We start from the raw sequence: 19,507 nt of genomic DNA, 5'->3' as shown, positions 1-19,507 counted from the left end.
CTCATACTGTATGATGACACCATTAGGCTCCAGTGGTTCATTCCATTTCAAGAATATCATATCCTCCAGGGGTGTTCCACTGATGGACTCTGCTGGAATTCCACCAGGTACTGAATAAGAACAAAGCCATTGCGTGTTACATTCCTGATAAACATTATCAAACTTGAAGGTGCCACATTACATAGAATCTACTGCATAGAAACAGACCATTTGGCCCAACTGGTCTACCAACTGGTGTTTATGTTTCTCAAGAGCCTCCTCTCACCCCTTTTCATGAAACTCTATGAGAATATCCTTTTTTTTCTCTCCCTTGTACTTACCTAGCTTCCCTTTAAATTAATCTACACTATTCACTACTCCTCTTTCCTGTGATGCAAGTTTCACATTCTTACTGCTCTTTGAGTAAAGATGTTCCTCCTGAATTCCCCATTGGATTTATTGATGACTATGTTACATTCATGGCTCCTGGTTTTAGTCTCCTGACAAGTGGAAATATCTCTATGTCTAGCCTATCAAATCCTTCCATAATCTTAAAGCCCTATGTAAAGTGTACAACACATTTACACTGACTACATCAAACAAAGGCAGCGATCTTCCGTTCTCCAGAGGGGTGTACCCGGAGGTACCCTGGATGGTACGCTGGGGGACCCCTCAGAAGTCCCCACACAAGCACTGCATGGGAATTGCCCAAGTTTCAACTTCTATTGAACAAATACCCTGTGTCTGAAACCCTCTGAAACTCCGATTTAAAGTCAGAGGCTTTGGATGGTTCCGACTCACTTAGTATGATAATTACCCAAGAAAAGTTGGAAACATTAAAACCAGTTCTAACTCCTGGGACCCTCCCAACTCCCCACTGGACTCTCTGGCTACAACGCTCGTTTACCCTCCCAACTTCCTGGCCATCCTTTCACCTCCTGACTACCAAGCTGACTCTCCTGATTAAGGCCCCCCGACTACACCCGTGACTCTCCCCTCATCAGTCTCCTATCCCCCTATCCCCCCACCACCCCCCCCCAACCACCTGACCCACCCTACCACCTAACCAATTAACTTACACACTTAACTTCTCTCCTAGCTTGTCAAAGTGGCTGGGACATTTAAACTTACCGGAATACACCAGCTAGTGCTGTAAAAAGGGGGCATGCCTTCAATTGGCCGACACTACTGCACTACACTGAAGGACTCTAGGAGCAGCTACACTCCACATTTCTTAGTAGGCCCGGGTCAGAGGTCTGAGCAAGAAATGTGGAGCTCCAGTCTAAGGTAGGGAAATGGAGCAGGGTCGTGATTGCAACTCCACAGAAGGTTCGGATGAACTAGGAACTGTTCGCAGCCAAACACCTAGGCATTATTAGCACACACACAATGCAAAGTAAATATAATGGGCTGAATTTTCTGGCAGGCCTTGGGACTCCAATGTTGGGATGGCATGAAGGGGTCCGGATTCTGCAGATGTCATTAGACAGATAACCGACACAGGAGACGGCTCACCATCTAACTAATTAATTAATAATGGCAGGCGGGAGGTCCAATTGGAGTGCCTGCAGCAAAACCTGGCCACCTGGCCGACAGCCCCTCCTGGGGAAGTGCAAGTAAACACCTCAAGATGGAGGTGCTCTCTGAACAGTTCAACCAAGTAAAAAATAAAGATTGGCCACAGCTGTCAGGCCCTCATTGTGGAGGGGGGCGGGGGGGTTCCCCTCCACTAGGCAGCTTGTAGCTGTGGCTCCATGATTGGGGAAAGTCACAGGAGCTCTCGATGTTGCCCAGCCTGCCCCTGGAAGGCTGCCTCTAGGCACCTGCTGGGCTTTGGCCTCAGCAGAGAGGGTTGTCCCACGTCAGAAGATCCTGTCAGCTTCACCAATTTTCCCTCAATTGGGACTTAATTGCCCTATAACAGGCAGATAGCCAGTGCCAATTTGATCCTGCATCTGACAGATTGTTTAAAGGCAGGAACTTGTCAGCAAGAAAACCCGACGTGTTATTTTCTTATTTTGCTTCCAGCCCCGTCTCCTACCCCATCTCCATGGGGTAGGGAAAATTCAACCCGAAAACATTATAACATGTTCCATGTAATTGAATAATATAACAGTGGCTTTGACATTTTCTTGAGAAAGATACTGGACAGATCTAACCAGCATTTCAATGACTTCCAAATATTGGCTTTCCGGATTTAACATACATTAATACCCATCTGAGAGCATGTACCAGAATTAACTCTGTGATCACTCGGGCTCTACAATAAGGATTTCAAAAGTGTTAGTTTTTGGAACTGCCCACATGGGTTGCGAAGTTTTTCTATTTCTTTATTCCAATGTATTTTTTCCTAGATGCAGGTCTTGTTTCATTAATTTAATAAAAGTTGTTAATTGTAGGATGAATTGTTTGCTTTTTCTTCAATTATGTAACTGCAATTTCAGTCATTACCCAATTTGATGTTAATGCTGAAATTTCTATAGCAGGATTCACTACAATATCAATTCCATCTCTAACATAATGCAGTTTTGAGACTTAATTTATTGCATTCAACTTGAAGATAAACATTTGACTTCAAAGTTTTGTTTTGATCTCTCTTCAGTTCCCTCTGGTCTACCATCCTCTTTATTGATCTTGCTTCAATTAACTGCAGTTTTAATTTCTCCTGATGATTAAGTAGTGTCTAGAGGTCTGCTATTCTCTTGTCGTTCAGGCTTCAAAAGCTGATCTCCACCCCTCCCTCCTCTCACAACCAATTAATACCTCAGCTTTTTTACAACCATAAAAAAGGCAAGATGCTGAAATTAGAAGTAGAAAATGCCAGAAACACTCTAGTTACTGAGCATCTAGGAAAGCAGGGTTACTGTTTCAGGTCAATGACTTTTCTTTAGAAGCTTCACTGTTATTTTAACCCTCCCTCTCCTAATAGTTTGTTTGTATTTGTTGCAATCCTAATCTTTCCTAACAATCTACAATATAGCTTGCTGAGCTGGTGCAACAGTTATGTTGATCTGTTGCTGCTAGATTAATTTCCCAGGCAAGAAGATTACCACTAAAGTATCAGCTTCCTGCCTTGCATTATCTTGAACAGCTTCTAATGAGTCCAATTCAACACCACCTCAGTGAAGGTCATGGTGAAATATCTGCAGGGCTTGGCCTAAATAGCCAAGTGGTTATGGTACTGGGTTTATAACCCCCAGATCAAGAGTTCAAATCTCACAATGGCAAACTATGAAACAATGTAACTTCATCTGAAACAGATGTGAAATATCTGCATGCATATCCGGCTAGCTCAGTCGGTCGAGCATGAGATCCTTACTTTCAGGGTCGTGGGTTCAAGCCCCACTTTGCCCGCTGTAATACTTTAAAACCTGAAATATCTGCACACTAGAGGTCACTCATACAACACACAGTAATCCACAGGAAAACTCAGAGCTCCAGTTATTGACACAGATAGACCAAACAATGTGTTTCCATATTCAAAATTAGAAGCTTATGTGCCTTCCAAAATTGTGAATGTTTTCAAGTAGAAGTATTAGCTAAAGTTACAGGTTGACAACATTGACACACTATGTAAAAGTGTTCAGTGTGATACAAAATTGTTAATTGCACTGGGCTCACCTGCATTTATGGGGAAACACTACATCTGGAGAACAGCCAAGACAACATTCTTCCATTTTAAGAACTTTGCCAGCTTATCAACTGCCTCACTCCATACTACTGCTGATACTCCATTTCACACTTCACCATTTCATGGAGTGATTTCTTCAATATTCTTCGCAACAGCTTCTCTCCCCCACTTTGCACAAACTGTTAATGCAGAACTCTTCAGCTCATCTCCTGCCCGGTAGGCCCTGCACACCCATCAGCTTATCCTTTCCAAGCTTCATTAGCTCTCTGTTCCCCTGTGACATAACTACACATTATTACATATAAACATACATTGAAAATAGGAGGAGTAGGCCATTTGGCCCTCTGAGCCTGCTCCACCATTCATCATGATCATGGCTGATCATCCAACTCAATAGCCTGCTCCCACTTTCTCCCCATATGCTTTGATCCCTTTTGCCCCAAGAGCAATATCCAACTCCTTCTTGAAAACATACAATGTTTTGGCCTCAACTACTTTCTGTGGTAGCGAATTCCACAGGCTCACCACTCTCTGGGTGAAGAAATTTCTCCTCATCTCAGTCCTAAATGGTCTACCCCATATCCTCAGACTGTGACCCTTGGTTCTGGACTCCCCCACCATTGGGTACAACCTTCCTGCATCTACCCTGTCTAGTCCTGTTGAATTTTATGGATTTCTATGAGATCCCTCCTCATTCTTCTGAACTCCAGCAAATATAATCCTAACCGACTCGATCTCTCCTCATATGTCAGTCCCGCCATCCCAGGAATCAGTCTGGTAAACTTTCGCTGCATTCCCTCTTATAGCTAGAACATCCTTTCTCAGATAAGGAGACCAAAACTGCACACAATATTCCAAATGTGGTCTCACCAAGGCCCTGTACAATTACATCAAGACATCCCTGTCCATGTACTCGAATCCTCTCGCTATGAAGGCCAACATGCCATTTGCTTTCTTTACCGCCTGGTGCACCTGCATGCTTACCTTCAGCGACTGATGTACAAGGACACCCAGGTCTCGTTGCACATTCCCCTCTCTCAATTTATAGCCATTCAGATAATCTGCCTTCCTGTTTTTGCTACCAAAGTGGATAACCTCATATTTATCCACATTATACTGCATCTGCCATGCATTTGCCCACTCACTCAGCTTGTCCAAATCACACTGAAGCATCTCTGCAGCCTCCTCATAGCTCACCCTCTCACCCAGCTTTGTGTCATCTGCAAATTCGGAGATATTGCATTTAGTTCCCTCATCTAAATCATTAATGTATATTGTGAATAGCTGGGCTCCCAGAACCGATCCCTGAGGTACCCCACTAGTCACTGCCTGGCATTCTGAAAAAAGCCTATTTATTCTTACTCTTTTGTTTCCTGTCTGCTAACCAGTCTTCTATCCATCTCAATACACAACCCTCAATCCAATGCGCTTTAATTTTACACGCTAATCTCTTATGTGAGACTTTGTCGAAAGCCTTCTGAAAGTCCAAATAAACCACATCCACTGGCTCCCCCTCATCAACTCTACTCGTTACAGCCTCTAAAAATTCCAGTAGGTTTGTCAAGCATGATTTCCCTTTCGTAAATCCATGCTGACTCTCTTCGATTCTGCCACTGTTTTCCAAGTGCTCAACTATTAAATCTATTACAATGGACTCTAGAATTTTCCCCACTACCGACGTCAGGCTGACTGGTCTATAATTCCCTGTTTTCTCTCTAACTCCCTTTTTAAATAGCAAAGTTACATTAGCTACCCTCCAATCTATAGGAGCTGTTCCAGAGTCTATAGAATCTCGGAAGATGACCACCAATGCATCCACTATTTCTAGGGCCACTTCCTTAAATACGCTGGGATGTAAATTATCAGGCCCTGGGGATTTATCAGCTCATCCTCCTCTACAAATTCTTCCACAACTTTGCTTCAAATTCACCTCGTTGACGAAGCTTTCAGATGTTCCTCCACACTAAATTTCTACATTTGTGTTACCCAGTGTCCATCTCATTGCCATTTTGAGCATTATTTTACACAAAAGAACCCTATGGAGATATTAATAGCTGTAGCTGGATGTGTTCATCTGGTTTGACTCTTGTGATCAACCTGCTTACCAGCCCTTTATGCCTGGGCTCACAAATGACAAACAGTCACTTGGTTGAAACAGGTCAGAGGGCTGTCAATGCATCTTAAAATGTAAGTCTGTGTTAAGCCAGTATGCTTAGACAACAAGGGAAGAAAATTGGAGGGGAAAAGGCAGTAAAGGCAAGAGATGGCAGCTGATGTACGGCCCTTTAAAAAAACAGGAAAGAATTGTGGTACTGACAAATGTAAGTAATAAGATTACGGAGGAGAAAAGATGTAGTGATTCAGTCGTTAGACTGTGACAGCAGCTGGGATTATGTGCTTTGAGGGATACATTCTGGAGACTTTGATGAATGCAGTGCAGAATCACTTACGTGTAGGTATGGGTGGATGGTTTGTGGAAAGAGTCAGTAATGTAAATTAGAGTGAGGATAGAGCTCTTGAGAATCTTGATGTTGATAGGAAAAGAGTCACAGAGGAAGAATAGTACCAAAGAGGAATATGAGAGAGAACTGTACAGCTATAACATAGATCAGGCCTTCAACATGGGGGCAATATCAAAAGCAACTACCTGTCACTTCCTACAGGTTACTGCCTGAGCTGCCTGATATTTTCTCTATGGAACCTTCTCCCAGCTACTCTTTACAGAATGGACTTCAACCACTGATTATCTTCCCTAACTATCGAAAATAATCAGCACCAATGCCTGGTGAGAATAATAAAACATCAACTGAAATTGGCAACCTCATTAGCAAAACTCCACTCAGCTGTCATTAAGTTCAAATGAATCCAGCGACCCTACGAACTGACCTATGGAGGAAGCAGCTTTAATTTGGTTTTAATCTGAATTAAATTGCTTAATGTCACTTACACTAAAAATTCCCAAGGCAGTCTTATTCTGAGCTCCTGAATAGATCTTTAATCTTTAACCTTAATCTAACTCAGCATTCACAAATTCTTTCTTCTCTCAGAATTCCCATCGGATAAATACCTAATGACTATAATCATCGATTGTAACTGTTTGTAGGAGATTTGGTACTTGAGATGTACCACTGCGTTTCTTCTCTCACCCTATGCATCAGCTCTTTACTTCTACCTCCCCTGAAGAAGCTGAGGTTTGTTTTCATAGTTTATTCAAAATAAGGAAATTTTCGTATAACAAAAAAGGTACAAAAGGAAATGGTGTAAAGCAAACAGTATGGCAAAGGCAATGAATCTGGGAAATGCAATCAGAAAAAAAAACCCTTCTAAACCCTGCGGCAGAGTTTCAATTCCTGCCTGATCTGATAGGAGGAAAGCCATTTCTCTTTAACAGCCATGATTTGCAATAAGCACTGGCAGTCTTAACTAAATTGCCAGAGGCGTGAATCCATCATACAAAATTGACACTAAATTTCAATCTCACAGAGAAAAATGGTAAGGATCAGTGTGGGAATTGGAAATATCACACTGTTCTGAGTAGCAAGGGTGTTATCAAGGCTTGGTACAATATTAGGATTGATACGATACAATTTTAATTTGCATGACCCTAAAAGGTGCTCCATGGAACAGAAGAAAAAGCAACGATCGATTCACTGGTAATTATGGCCTGAACTTTGTGCTCGTCGGGCACGCATGATCGGCTGGCCTGGAAGTGGATGCAAAATGCGCTTCTGTCCTCAATTGGCCCCCGACTGTGATCTTATGCTGGCTGGCCAATTAACAGCCAGCCAGCATGAAATGCGCCCAGAGAAAGGCTTGGCACTGCCATTGGGGGCGGGAAGATGGTGGGCGCCAACGTCACCGCGAGCGTGGGTGAGCGCTTCAAGAGAGCTCTCTGAAGGCAGACAGCTGCCTCAGGGAGCTGCAGACCTGCAAGTAAGAAAATAAGCCCAAAAATACTGCAAAACAATGTCCATACAGCACAATCAAGCACCTGAAAGCATATCTCATAAAAAAATAGCCCCCAGATATTTCTTTTTATTTTAGAACCTAACAGAGATTTCATCCCACCCTTGAATGAGGTTTCATTAAAAAATATAAAGCCCACCTGGCCCATTGGCCCGTCCACCAAACGTAAGATTGGACAGGCCACGAAAAATCGCTGACAATTGGGATGTTAATAGGCTTAATTGCCAGAGGGCGCACTTCTAACTTTTGCGTGTGCCCGTCGAGCGAAATATTGTGTGAGTGCACGATGATGTCAGGATGCTCACCCCGAAATCTCGTGCAACTTTATGCGCGTTTGGGTCAAGCGCGCGCTATCATATATTGATGACTTCTAGTTGTGCTCTTCCCCACAATTCTGTACTCACTCTATTAAACATTTGTTATTTTAAAAACCTTTATTTGGTCACCCCTCAAGACTTCTTTTTTCAAGAGAAAAGGGACCTACCCCATCATTCTTTAGTACAGTCACTGAGAAAATGATGTTTGGGATGACAGTATGACTCATCACATCCCACTCAGACTTCATCTAGTTTGCTTAATCTGATAATGCACCTGGCACATATCAAGTGATTTTCTAAACATATAACAGTGGGTTTCTGTGCAGCAATGAAGCGTACAGTAAATTCTGTATGGTCTAGTAGAACATATGTTTAGAATATTGTCTAATGGTTTGATTGGCTCTGCAGGGTGTTACTATACATCAAATCAAAGTGTAGAAGTACAGAGCTCAATTAAAAAAGAGAGAAAATCTATAGGGCTCTCTTAATCTCCCCCTATAACATCAGTAGAAATCACAGACAAATAGGGCTGGATTTTGCGGCCCGGTCAGCAGTGGGCATTGTCGCAGGTGGGACAGGAAAATTTGGAGGGCGGCCAAAAGTCAAGAGTTAAAATGTTCTGGAGGCATGAGACTTTAGCAAAAATATTAAAAGGATAAGATCTAGGCTTGTCAGCAATAGAAATCTATTCCATTTATTGCGGGGGACCTCCAACTTCAACTCTCTTGCTTGTTCATAATCAGATAGGAAAGAAATGAAGCAAAATCTACAGGAGGCAGTGACTGGGGTCTCCACTGACTTTTTTTTATATCGGGCAGAATTTTCTCTGCTCGCTGGCATGGGGAGTCATGGCGGGCTTGAGTGGACATTATGGTGGAAAGGCCAAAAATTGGTTTCATGATGTTGAGAAACCAGTTTGCAATTGTCTGCTCCGCCCGTCAATGGCGGGCCACGTTTCCTGTCACTGCACGTTGTGAACTTTATTGTAATACATCTCCATATCATTATAAGCCCAGCTCACTGCAATCATCCCTGCATGCTGGACCATCCAAGTGCGTCGGTGTGCATTTCACAACAGCATTTATAAGGTGTACAGAGATAAAAACAAAAAAACTGCGGATGCTGGAAATCCAAAACAAAAACAAAAACAGAATTACCTGGAAAAACTCAGCAGGTCTGGCAGCATCGGCGGAGAAGAAAAGAGTTGACGTTTTGAGTCCTCATGACCCTTCGACAGAACTTGAGTTCGAGTCCAAGAAAGAGTTGAAATATAAGCTGGTTTAAGGTGTGTGTGGTTGTAGGGACAAACAAGCAGTGATAGAAGCAGATCATCAAAAGATGTCAACAACAATAATACAAAAGAACACATAGGTGTTAAAGTTAAAGTTGGTGATATTATCTAAACGAATGTGCTAATTAAGAATGGATGGTAGGGCACTCAAGGTATAGCTCTAGTGGGGGTGGGGAGAGCATAAAAGATGTAAAAAAATAAATAAATAATTTTTTTTTCTTCTCTTTTTATAATGGAAATAGGTGGGAAAAGGAAAATCTATATAATTTATTGGAAAAAAAAGAAAAGGAAGGGGGAAACAGAAAGGGGGTGGGAATGGGGGTGGGAGCTCACGACCTAAAGTTGTTGAATTCAATATTCAGTCCGGATGGCTGTAAAGTGCCTAGTCAGAAGATGAGGTGTTGTTCCTCCAGTTTGCGTTGGGCTTCACTGGACACCCTGGTCCACTCCTCCATCACCCCCTACTCCTCAACCCCCTCCTATGGCACCACCCCATGCCCACGCAGAAGATGCAATACCTGCCCCTTCACTTCCTCTCTCCTCACCGTCCAAGGACCCAAACACTCCTTTCAAGTGAAGCAGCATTTCACTTGCATTTCCCCCAACTTGGTCTACTGCATTCGTTGCTCCCAACGTGGTCTCCTCTACATTGGAGAGACCAACGTAAACTGGGCGACAGCTTTGCAGAACACCTGTGGTCTGTCCGCAAGAATGACCCAAACCTCCCTGTCGCTTGCCATTTTAACACTCCAACCTGCTCTCTTGCCCACATGTCTGTCCTTGGCTTGCTGCATTGTTCCAGTGAAGCCCAACGCAAACTGGAGGTACAACACCTCATCTTCCGACTAGGCACTTTACAGCCATCCGGACTGAATATTGAATTCAACAACTTTAGGTCGTGAGCTCCCTCCCCCATCCCCACCCCCTTTCTGTTTCCCCCTTCCTTTTCTTTTTTTTCCAATAAATTATATAGATTTTCCTTTTCCCACCTATTTCCATTATAAAAAGAGAAGAAAAAAAAATTATTTATTTATTTTTTTAATCTTTTATGCTCTCCCCACCCCCACTAGAGCTATACCTTGAGTGCCCTACCATCCATTCTTAATTAGCACATTCGTTTAGATAGTATCACCAACTTAACTTTAACACCTATGTGTTCTTTTGTATTATTGTCGTTGACATCTTTTGATGATCTGCTTCTATCACTGCTTGTTTGTCCCTACAACCACACCCCCACTCCACCTCTCTCTCTCTCTCTCTCTCTCCGCCCCCCACACACACACCTTAAACCAGCTTATATTTCAACTCTTTCTTGGACTCGAACTCAAGTTCTGTCGAAGGGTCATGAGGACTCGAAACGTCAACTCTTTTCTTCTCCGCCGATGCTGCCAGACCTGCTGAGCTTTTCCAGGTAATTCTGTTTTTGTTTTATAAGGTGTACACCTGGAGAGCTGCACTTCGAGGGGAACTCAGAGGTGAGTGCACAGTAATGTTGCTTATGAGGGTCACCTGTTGGACTTCAAGGTTGAGGTGCCGCACATTCAGACAAGGGAACAGGCAAGTCGCATTTTCCCCCCGGCTGACAGTGTGGTGCCGGGTTAATGGCTACACTGCAGTTGTGGAGGGTTGGGGTGGGCAAGGGCTGCACTGTGGTTGAGGTGGTTGTGAGTGGGCAAGGGCTGCACTGCAGTTGAGGAGCATTGGGGGGGCAAGAGCTACATTGTGGTTGAGGCAAGTTGGGGGTGGGTGAGGGCTGCACTGCGGTTGATAGTAGTGCACAAGCATATGCCGGGGGTGTTCGTGGGTGGAGGTGAAGCGACCATGCATTGATGAAACCCTGTATAAAGTGATCATTGCTCTGCATGAGACAGTTCAGGTGCAGCCACATTGACATGCTTGGAGTTGGGCCTTTAGCTTGTCTCAAGCAACACAGAGGCCTGAAAGTGGCACCAAATATTTTTCACTTATCACCCCTCGGGCACAGACTGCAAACTAATGAGTGTTTTAGTGGACTGCAGAACAATTGGACATCAGGGCATATTGTACAATCTCCTTGAGAAAGTTAGCCATGCAGCAGTCACTGGTGGACATGCCCACAGCCCCTTGCAATATCATCATTCAGGTTTGGATCAGTCTCCCTCATGGTTCAAGCTAACAGTGCAGCTTTGCAGTGCGAGTTAGGAGAATGCCTGTGCCTGAGCTGAGAGCACAGCATGCAGTCCAGTGGGCGAAGCTGTCGCCAGTTGGTCAAGTGGAATGACCATCTAACCATCCAAGTGCTGGCCCGCACTCTCTGGGATGTGTTAAGGAACCAAGGGAGGTTCTGATGACACCCAAGCTCACCCATGAGTCTTTCTCTTTGATCCTGCAGGAGTACAACATCAGGAGCATGGAGCCTGGTGTCCTAGCTGTATACTTCATGGCTTAAAGAGGGCGAATATGAATGAGAAAAGAGCAACGGAGGCACCTGACTGGGCAGAGGGAGGAACAGCCACAGCGAGGCCTCGCTGGTCAGCGCCTAGCTAGACCCAGGATCTATAGATGGTGCTTGTCATTTCTATAGGTGACAGAGAACCAGTGTCAGCGAAGCCTGCGCATGTCCAGGGAACTGGTTGGTCACATTTGCCACCTGCTGCAGGATTTGGCGCCACGGGGACATGGAGGGTATCCACTGCCCGTGGCCATGAAAGTGACAGCAGTGTTCAATTTTTACACCAGTGCCTCCTTTCAGCGCACCACAGGTAACCTGTGTGGGATATCATAAGCCTCCACCCACAAATGCATCCGTGGGATCATGGACGCTATCTTTGTGAAAGCACACAACTTTGTGCATTTTCACCTGCTGATAGATTCGGGGAGGCACATTCCCTCTGTGATTTGGCTCCTGTCATGGAGATGCAGCGGATGCCCATAGTCACTACATTCCAAGAGGATGATGACAACATGCAATGGGGACAGTCCATAGATCCTCATATAGCTTATGTGAATATCTGACTCCTGCCTGGCTGATGGCACCTCGCTTGTGCTCTGTGAAGAGGATCACATCATGGAGATGCAGTGGGAAACTTTAACTTCTCCTAATCCTATGGCATCCTTCATGTGCTGAGTCCCTCAGGACCACACTGTCTCCAGACACAGATGCTGATGAGATGGGAGGCCAGCTGCACCTCACAGGTGCTGGGAGCTCACAGAGAGAATGACGGAGCTCTGTGCTGCAGGCCCAGGACACTCTGGCAGCAATGATAAGCCCCACCGAGGTGCAGGCATGACTGATGTGTCCAGTGACAGAGAAGGCACACCATCTGTGTGCTGGGAAAATTGCACTAAGCACAGGAAAGAGGTCCTTAACTGAGACACCTGCCTTTATCTTGTGCAGGGACCAAGGTTTCACATTTGCGTGTCACAAACACTATTCATCAGAACAAGGAGCCATTGGGAACGTGATATTCTTGGGAAAGTGAAAATTACATACAAATGATTAACACCCAGGCTGTACAACTACATCTTCTTAACCTTTCAAATCTTGCCACTACATCTTGATGCTCCCCCAACATTCGCAGTAGAGATGGAGGCAGTCTGCTGTCTGCCATGCCCTGTGTATGATGACCTTGATGTGCATCTGCCGGAGGGCCGAGACCTGGAGGGCTCGGCTTACTTTTGGGGTCTTGCTGTGTGGCAGTGGCACCTTCCTTGGCCAGTGGAGCTGGATTTGCCGGGGTCACAGGAAAAGGGGATTCGGATGGGCTGGACACTCCCGGAGTCACCTGAGTGGATGGCCCTGGGGTGTTAACCTGCTGATCATCCTTCCTCCCAGGGGTATTGGACATCCCCTGGCTGACTCCATGAGGAGAACAGGAAGCTGGAGTGAGATCGAGCTGCCCCGCACCCCTCTCATGTTGACACTGTTGGAGGCCAACCATGGCATCAGCGATGGAGTTCAGCCCATGCGGTAGTGCAGGACCAATATCCTGGAACAAGGTCTCCATGGCGGTCCCCATCCTACCAGTAGTGACCTCAGTGCATTGACATGCCGGCGCTATGACCTCAGACTGAAGGCAGACAGAGTCCTCCATCATGCCAAGAAATTTCACAAAAGTTGAATATTTTAACATAAGATTTGCCATATGTTTGACCTGTTTCCTGCACTGTGACAGGATGAAAGCTCTCCACACCTGTCTGCTTAACAGCCTATCTAATGCACATCCCCATGCTAACTGTCTTCACATAGCTTTGATCTGTTGGTCAAATCCCCCTTGTACTCATCTCAAATGGTTATTTTCCATAATTAAGACAGGATCTGGCATATCAGATTCTGCAGCAAGTTCTGCAAATTTCTGCACTACAGGCTTGAATGCATTAATCTGGGCTGACTTTCCAGTTCGGTACTGAGAGAGAACTGTGTCATCAGAGGAACACTTTTTCAAAGAAGCCATTACACTGATATTCTGTCTGCCTGTTGAAGTGGGCGCAAAAAATCCCAGGCTTTGTTTGAAAGAGCTCAGGCATTCCTACCAGTGTCCAAGAGAACATTTCTCCCTTAACCAACGCCACTAGGGATACAACTGGGCATAAATTGTCTGCGTGGCACCAATGACTTCAGGGCGGGGCGTTTAATGGCCATTCAGCTCGATGTTACCCATACTTCACTGTCAGCCAAAGTTAAATTAAAATGGCCCCTGTGCATTTTGTTTCTGGCATAACTTCATCAGAGTTGATGATAATTAACAAACCAAATTTCAACTTATAAGGCCCAAAATTTGCTAAATCTCATTGCTTTCAATTCGGTTGTTAAGTCTGCTCCCCACTTTCTAGTGAGGCTCCAATTTTAAGCTGTAGGATCAGAATTGGCTTCAACTCATTGAATACTCACATTTATAGACTTCAAAACTAAAATAATTGTTTGCAATTCGAATCATTGTTTAAAGAAAATGAAAATGTTTGTTGATAACTTTCTTCTGTTGGTTCCAACCATTTCACAGATCATTAGGTCCTTGTCCCTTTAACTTCCAGCATTGATGATCCAAGTGACTCTTGTGGGTTTCCTTTCTTCTGTCTTAAACACTGCTGACATACTCACTTATAGCTTCCCTTTTATTTCTTATAGCAAGGTTATTCTGCCAGACATGAAGTGCAGCAATTTTATTGCACAGCCTGGCCAGAACATGGAGTTCCCTATCATGCGACGGGTCTCCTCATTTTTTTCAATGTGTCAAGATTTCTAATCCTCCTGACTCAGGGCCAATAGGTTTTCACTGCAGGTCAGTGACCCACTAAAAACTAAATGAACCAAACATCAGCTTCATGTAGTGGCTTTTGTATGAAAGCAAGAGTGAACTGTTTACCCTGTCTGAAGTGAGCCATTTTAAAGGAAAGGGCTTCAGGCCTTGGTGTAGAGTGTGAGCTTCCTGTTGCTTTCTCGGTTAAATGCACTGCCAGATGTATAACGAAGTTGTTCACAGACCAGACAGTCTGAGATTTGCTTGCTTCTCTGTGATGGGTTTGCCAATCTTAGCAATTTCTGGGCAGCGGGTGGGAAGCTACCTAGCCTCAGCTATATGGAAATGGGAGAACCAGCCAAAGTTCTCACTGCCACTCCATGTCTAGTGATCCTTGCTGGAAATAGCACATGGAGTGGATGTCAGATTGGGCAGGTGAACGCTGGCTGATTTGGACCTTTAGCAGTCACGGATGGTGATTGGAAGATAACATAGTAAAGCATGAATTTCAATAAACTGCACGGGCGGAATACTCTGATACCGTGAGCTCCGCCCCATGATCTAAACAAGCTGGAGTCACAGAAACAAATAATAAAGTCATGAGGATTAAAATGTTGTTTCACTTACCAAAACCTTTGGATGCAAGGACAGTAGAAGCAGATTCAATAATAAATTTCAAATAATAATAATAATTAATGCATGGCTGTGGCCTATGAAACAGGTCACATCTCTCACAGGATAGTTGTCTGATGGATGTTGCACTACTGGATCCTCACTTTGTTGAGCACTGCCAACCTCACTGTCAGCACAGGAATGGTCCAGATCTTCACCAGCCATTTGGATGACACTATTTTCAAAATCCCTGAGGACCTTGATTTCAGGCATTCCTCCACCAGTCTGTGACCTCTTCCTTTTGTTGTGTGCCAGCTTATCCTGCATGAAGGCAGATGGAGAGAGTGTAGGCAGGACTCCTGCCAGGCCAGGTGATAAGTATGTTTGGCATGTGTGGGTGGTAAGTGGTCCCAGGGGGATGAGGGCAATGAAGGTGAGTCTTAGAGAGTGAATGATGTCCTTTGGGATGGGATGGATGTGGCTGTGGTTGTTGGAAGCCAGTCATCTCAGCTCCAGGACATCATGGCAGGAGCTCCTCAAGGTAGCGTCCTCGGCCCAACCATCTTCAGCTGCTTCATCAATGACTTTCCTTCAATCATAAGGTCAGAAGTGGGGATGTTCGGTGATGATTGCACAATGATCAGCATCATTTGCGACTCCTCAGATAATGAAGCAGTTCATGTCCAAATGCAGCAACACCTGGACCATATCTACGCTTGGGCTGACAACTGGCAAATAACATTCGCGCCACACAAGTGTCAGGCAATAGCCATCTCCAACAAGAGAGAATCCAACCATCGCCCCTTGAAGTTCAATGGCATTCCCATCACCGAATCCCCCAATATCAACATCCTGGGGTTACCATTGACCAGAAACTGAACTGGGCTAGCCATATAAATACTGTGGCTACAAGAGAAGGTCAGAAGCTAGGAATCCTGCGATGAGTTACTCACCTCCTGACTCCCCAAAGCCTGTCCACCAACTACAAGACACAAGTCAGGCATGTGATGGAATATTCCCCACTTGCCTGGGTGAATGCAGCTCCAACAATGATACAGCTTGGGAAGCCGCCATTGCAGCTGGCGGGTAAACCATTCTTTTTAATGCCCGCTATCATACTTTGTGCAAATCTGGATGATTCCGCCCATCACTTTTACCTTTCTTGTTATTACTCTAACCAAATTATTCAAATACATGTCATCAAATTTTGTCATTATACATGCATGCTTGGGGTCCAGTCACTAGTTCAAAATCCATATTAAACTTGTCATTTTCAACACCTTTCAATAACATAGTTTTCACTGCAAGTCAGGCCAACACATTATTTCAGACACAGTGTGTAGGAAATAATCTGATGAATTCCACATTAGCTTTGAAGGGTTGATGCTGGCCTTGACACCCACGCAATTTTGAGTTCAGCATTATGAAGGGTTTTGTAGAGTAGATAGAGAGAAACTGTTTCCTCTAGGGCTAGACATGGAGTAGAGCAGGGTTTATTGAGACTAATTGGATAGTTTTATCAAACAGCCAGCACAGGCACAATTGGCCAAATGGCCTCCTTCTGTGCTTTAAGATTATGAATTGTTCCTCTGACAGGAGGATCAATAACCAGAGCGTACAGATTTAAGATGATTGGGAAAAGAACTAAGGAAGAGATGAGGAGGCATTATTTTTACACAGTGATTCACTATGATTTGGTTGTCAAGAAAATAATATTTTTCTTCTGGTAATAACCCTGGCATATTTTCTTATGTATTGGAAGTCAGGCTGTAATTGGATTAAGAGCTAAAGTGACAGCAAGGGTTTAGAGTCAACAGTAAGAAGCGGTTTTGATATGTTAGTGAACCAATCAGAGTTTCACATAAAGCAATAACAGGAATTGTTTGAATTGGGTTGTTATGGTTCAAAGGAGATATATGCAGGTTGTAAAAAAAGGGGTAAGCAAGGTAAAGAAAGGGTAGGTTTGTTTTTACAAGTCTAAGAGCTAAAGTAAAGTCAAGTCTAATCAAGTCTGGGAAGAAAGCATTTCTAAAGAGACTGGTTGAGACAATGGAGAGATCAAAGCGAAGAAATGCATTTAAGAAAATGCTGCTGCCTAGATGGGGGTAGCTGGTCAGATCTCCCAGAAGACAACAGGGTAGCTGGTCAGAACTCCAAATTCGACAGTGTGGAAAAGACCAGGCCAGAAGACCCAGTTGCTGTCAGCCTAAGAGGACATCCCAAGGGAAAAAGGCCTGCTCTATTCCATGTCTAGCCCTGCCTAGACAAGTGGAATAAATGACTCTCCAAAACTTTTATGAAGGCTTCAAGGAGAAAGAAAGTTGAGGAACTTCCAAGTTAATTCTTAACTTATATAGGTCCTGTGCATTGCATGCTAGATATCAATATATCATAGAGAATGGTGCAGCACAGTGGAAGGTAATTTGACCCATTATGTCTATGCCAGTTCTAAGAGCTCTCCAGCTAGTCATACTCTCCTGCTCTATTCTCATAACCTTGAAAGTTTTTTCCTTTGTCCAGTATCTATCTAATTCCGTTTTGAAAATTACTGTTGAATCTGCTTCCACCTGCCTTTCAGGCATTGCATACTGCTATGGCACGGCGGATGGTAAATGACGAGCTGCTGAAAGTAAAGCCAAGTCTAATCAAGTCTGGGAAGAAAGCATTTCTGAAGAGACTGGTTGAGACAATGGAGAGATCAAAGGGAAGAAATGCATTTAAGAAAATACTGATGCCTAGATGGGGGTAGCTGGTCAGATCTCCCAGAAGACAACAGGGTAGCTGGTCAGAACTCCAAATTCGACAGTGTGGAAAAGACCAGGCCAGAAGACCCAGTGGTAAAAATTACTGGAATTCTATAGATTTTAAAATCTATAAGGATAGCTGCTGAACAGAAAAGGAAAAGGTTAGCTCTGAAGGTAGTTAAGATTTGTGCTGCTTATTGTGTGAAGCCGTTCCTGTGTTTAAATATAATTGTGTTTTTTTTCCCTTTATTCCTTTAATAAATGTTTGCTTTACTATAAAAGCATCTCAAGTATTCGGGGAAATCATTTCCTGATTTCAGATTTGCTCCTCATACTATATAAATTGCAAAAACCATTTTGTCAGGTGTTTAAGTTTCCCTCCGGGATTTCAGCAGCCCGTCATTTACCATCCGCCGTGCCATAGCAGTATGCAATGCCTGAAAGGCAGGTGGAAGCAGATTCAACAGTAATTTTCAAAAGGGAATTAGATAGATCTGGACAAAGGAAAAAGCTTTCAAGGTTATGAGAATAGAGCAGGAGAGTATGACTAACTGGAGAGCTCTTAGAACTGGCATAGACATAATGGGTCAAATTATCTTCCACTGTGCGGCACCATTCTCTATGATATATTGATATCTAGCATGCAATGCACAGGACCTACATAAGTTAAGAATTAACTTGGAAGTTCCTCAACTTTCTTTCTCCTTGAAGCCTTCATAAAAGTTTTGGAGAGTCATTTATTCCACTTGTCTAGGCAGGGCTAGACATGGAATAGAGCAGGGTTTTTTGAGACTAATTGGATAGTTTTATCAAACAGCCAGCACAGGCACAATTGGTCAAATGGCCTCCTTCTGTGCTTTAAGATTATGAATTATTGCAGTACAGAGCCCAGCACAGGTTTAGACAAGAAAAATATGGAATTGCAGATAATGAGACAGTCTAAGTTAACTAAGACTGGTTAATCTTTTTGAACCCAAGAACGGGTTAATATTTTGGAGCAGAAGTACAGCAATAGACAAACAACAATTGCTCATAGTGGAAAAACTCCCTTAGGGTTGTTATAGTTGCAATTAAAAAAATGCTAAAATCATTATGAGACAATCAGGGCCTGTTTAAGGGGAAAGAATAACCTTCAGCTCAGTGGGAATGCAGTCAATATATTCTAGAGTGAGACATTTGTGGAAAAACTGTTTCTGTGATTAAAATGCTTATTAGTTTTCACCATGCAATGGTAACAAACACAACATTTGTAGTAAACAGACTGATACCTATTGCCGATACCTTCCCTGTATTGCTGCTAACATTGCTTTGCATCCCCATTACAGGATGACATGTGGGATTAAACATAGAGAATTTGCAAACTTGACAAGAAATGCAGCTGCCGGCAAGGTACCATTTAATTATTTTGGCCGTTATGAAAAAAGTCATCAACCATTGAGTGTGTGAATCAAATGTTCCATTTACTTCTCAAAAAAGAAAACTGTAAGTGGGATATTCAGTGGGAATGTTTGCAAAATTGAATCAACAAGCTGCCAGATATAAGAGAAGTTTGGAGGAGAATTGGCAAGGAGTGCAATGGTTCTTTATAAGGATGGTTCTCCTGGGAGGTGACGGCTGAAATGACCTGCCTCTACATGAGCCTTCAGATTCTTTATAATTTTTATTATGTCAGGTCTACAGTAGATTTCAGCCAAGGAAATGTTGCATTGATCCCACTCAAAGGTTTATAAATCTTGCTTAAAAGCTCTAGT

The 19,507-nt window shown here is 43.7% G+C and overlaps 1 protein-coding gene across 7 annotated transcripts in view; it reads right to left on the bottom strand.

Moving 5' to 3' along the window:
• ptprub (protein tyrosine phosphatase receptor type Ub) overlaps window positions 1-19,507 on the bottom strand; it is an 818,938-nt gene that overhangs the window by 149,359 nt on the left and 650,072 nt on the right. For all 7 annotated transcript variants that reach the window (XM_041212606.1, XM_041212611.1, XM_041212608.1 and 4 more), the window contains one exon: window positions 1-110. In XM_041212606.1, coding sequence (XP_041068540.1) covers window positions 1-110 — 110 coding nt within the window. The remainder of the gene's footprint in view (window positions 111-19,507) is intronic.

The sequence above is a fragment of the Carcharodon carcharias genome, chromosome 19 (genome assembly GCF_017639515.1).
Source record: "Carcharodon carcharias isolate sCarCar2 chromosome 19, sCarCar2.pri, whole genome shotgun sequence".
In the NCBI taxonomy this organism is placed as follows: Eukaryota; Metazoa; Chordata; class Chondrichthyes; order Lamniformes; family Lamnidae; genus Carcharodon; species Carcharodon carcharias.
This window is presented reverse-complemented; position numbering and strand designations above follow the sequence as displayed.